This window comes from Penaeus chinensis, chromosome 36, assembly GCF_019202785.1.
Source record: "Penaeus chinensis breed Huanghai No. 1 chromosome 36, ASM1920278v2, whole genome shotgun sequence".
In the NCBI taxonomy this organism is placed as follows: domain Eukaryota; kingdom Metazoa; phylum Arthropoda; class Malacostraca; order Decapoda; family Penaeidae; genus Penaeus; species Penaeus chinensis.
Window position 1 is genome coordinate 23,372,682 of NC_061854.1, and position 2,500 is coordinate 23,375,181.

The window sequence follows — 2,500 nt, forward strand, 5'->3', positions numbered from 1 at the left end:
TTGACTTTTTGACATTTGTAATGATTCTGACTCTTAAGGGTGATTGACCCTACTGTATTATCTCTGTCCTGAATTGTCAGGTGCTGGACTGTCCAGATTCCATTGAAAGGTTACATCATGAATTATGTTGAGTCTCCTACTGTTTTCTTGTGAGCTTCTGTGTCAAGTGTGGAGACATAATTGTATTTATCAAAGATAAATGTTTGCATGTACATCCTGAAACTTTGGTGTCAAAAAAAAGAATGCTTTGCAGTCTCATCTTTTTCTTTTTCTTTTTCTTTTATTTCTTTTCATTTTTATGTGAGTGGAAAAATGCCTGTAATAGAAAATTTTATATTTACTACCATAGTTACAACTGATGATGATGTTTAATAAAATTAGAAGAGCTTCAGACACATCTCTGTTGTAGGGTATACCATTATCATTTAGGTAAATGTTTGCACCCAAATATTTTAAGTTTCATTGTTTCCTGTTTCAGCAACTGCTTCATTGGCATGAACAGGTGTTGCATTTGATTAAATATATTGCATTGAATTTCCCAAAATTTCAGCTCATAAATCAAATTGTAAGAATAAATGTCTTTTCTAAAGATAGAAGCAAAATCATTTATGAATATGTACATCATGGGATGTTATTTTTGAGATTGATATGCTTTTGATATACTGTAAATAGATATAGCTCTCATTTGAGGAGAATGAAAATTTCCCTTATTAAATTGTTATGGAATTAACATATTTATGGATTTAACAAATAAGATGGTAGCCATAATGTATCTGGTTTGGGCTATCTGAGTTTTATGCCTTACTATAATATAGTAAACAGAAAAAAAATATAATCTTATTTTGTATTCATACCATATATTTGCATACCCTTAAAATGAAATTATCATTAGGCATGTTGGTTGGTGTTTTGTTCACACCTAAACTTTATATTGTGCTTATGTTTGGTAGTATTATATTCCTAATGTATGCCAGATCTATTTGGGTAAAAGGTATACACCTCAAAACAATTTGTTGCATTTAACTCTAAGTACTTTGCTCTATTTCTTAGGTATTTTGATTTCCGTACTATTTGCCAGTAAAGAAGGGACTCATGGCCAGTATGTCAATTAAATATTTTTTTTATTATCTCTACAGTATGGCTTATATCAAGGAAGCCGAAGTGGGCGTGGATATAGTGGCAGTAGTCGTGGAGAAGCAGCGGCAGCAGCAGCAGCAGCAGCAGCTTTCCAACCGCAGCTGGTCCCATCTATCCTTTGCCCACCACCTGCTGCTGCCTACCAAGGCCTTGCTTCACCTGGCAAACATGTGACAGTTGTAACTCAACAGCCACAGTTACAACTCCAGCCATCTTTACTCTCACAGCAGGTAAGGCATTCAAGGCTCTCTACTTTCTGTCCTCTCCCTCTCTCCTCTATATTCTCCCTCTCTCTCCTGTATTACCTTTCTCTCTGTTCTGTCTGTTCTCTCTCACTATGTTCTGTCTGTTCTCTCTCTGTTCTTTCTGTTCTCTCTCTGTTCTTTCTGTTCTCTCTCTGTTCTTTCTGTTCTCTCTCTGTTCTTTCTGTTCTCTCTCTGTTCTTTCTGTTCTCTCTCTGTTCTTTCTGTTCTCTCTCTGTTCTTTCTGTTCTCTCTCTGTTCTTTCTGTTCTCTCTGTTATTTCTGTTCTCTCTCTCTCTGTTCTTTCTGTTCTCTCTTTCTCTGTTCTTTCTGTTCTCTCTCTATTCTTTCTGTTCTCTCTCTCTCTCTGTTCTATCTGTTCTTTCTGTTCTCTCTCTCTCTGTTCTATCTGTTCTTTCTGTTCTCTCTCTCTCTGTTCTATCTGTTCTTTCTGTTCTCTCACTCTCTGTTCTATCTGTTCTCTCTGTTCTCTCTCTCTCTGTTCTATCTGTTCTTTCTGTTCTCTCTCTCTCTGTTCTATCTGTTCTCTCTGTTCTCTCTCTGTTCTATCTGTTCTTTGTTTTCTCTCTCTGTTCTATATATTCTCTCTGTTCTATCTGTTCTTTCTGTTTTCTCTCTCTGTTCTATCTGTTCTTTCTGTTTTCTCTCTCTCTGTTCTTTCTGTTCTCTCTCTCTGTTCTCTGTTCTCTCTCTGTTTTATCTGTTCTCTCTCTCTGTTCTATCTGTTCTTTCTGTTCTCTCTCTCTGTTCTATCTGTTCTTTCTGTTCTCTCTCTCTGTTCTATCTGTTCTCTCTCTCTCTGTTCTATCTGTTCTTTCTGTTCTCTCTCTGTTCTATCTTTTCTTTCTGTTCTCTCTCTCTCTCTGTTTTATCCGTTCTTTCTGTTCTCTCTCTCTCTGTTCTTTCTGTTCTCTCTCTGTTCTTTCTGTTCTCTCTGTTCTTTCTGTTCTCTCTCTCTGTCCTATCTGTTCTTTGTATTCTCTATCTCTCTGTTCTTTCTGTTCTCTCTGTTCTATCTGTTCTTTCTGTTCTCTCTGTTCTATCTGTTCTTTCTGTTCTCTCTCTGTTCTATCTGTTCTTTCTGTTCTATCTGTTCTTTC

The 2,500-nt window shown here is 36.4% G+C and overlaps 1 protein-coding gene across 5 annotated transcripts in view; it reads left to right on the forward strand.

Moving 5' to 3' along the window:
* LOC125045114 (homeodomain-interacting protein kinase 2-like) overlaps nt 1-2,500 on the forward strand; it is a 37,557-nt gene that overhangs the window by 12,385 nt on the left and 22,672 nt on the right. For all 5 annotated transcript variants that reach the window (XM_047642222.1, XM_047642226.1, XM_047642225.1 and 2 more), the window contains one exon: nt 1,137-1,367. In XM_047642222.1, the coding sequence (XP_047498178.1) occupies nt 1,137-1,367 (231 nt within the window). The remainder of the gene's footprint in view (nt 1-1,136; nt 1,368-2,500) is intronic.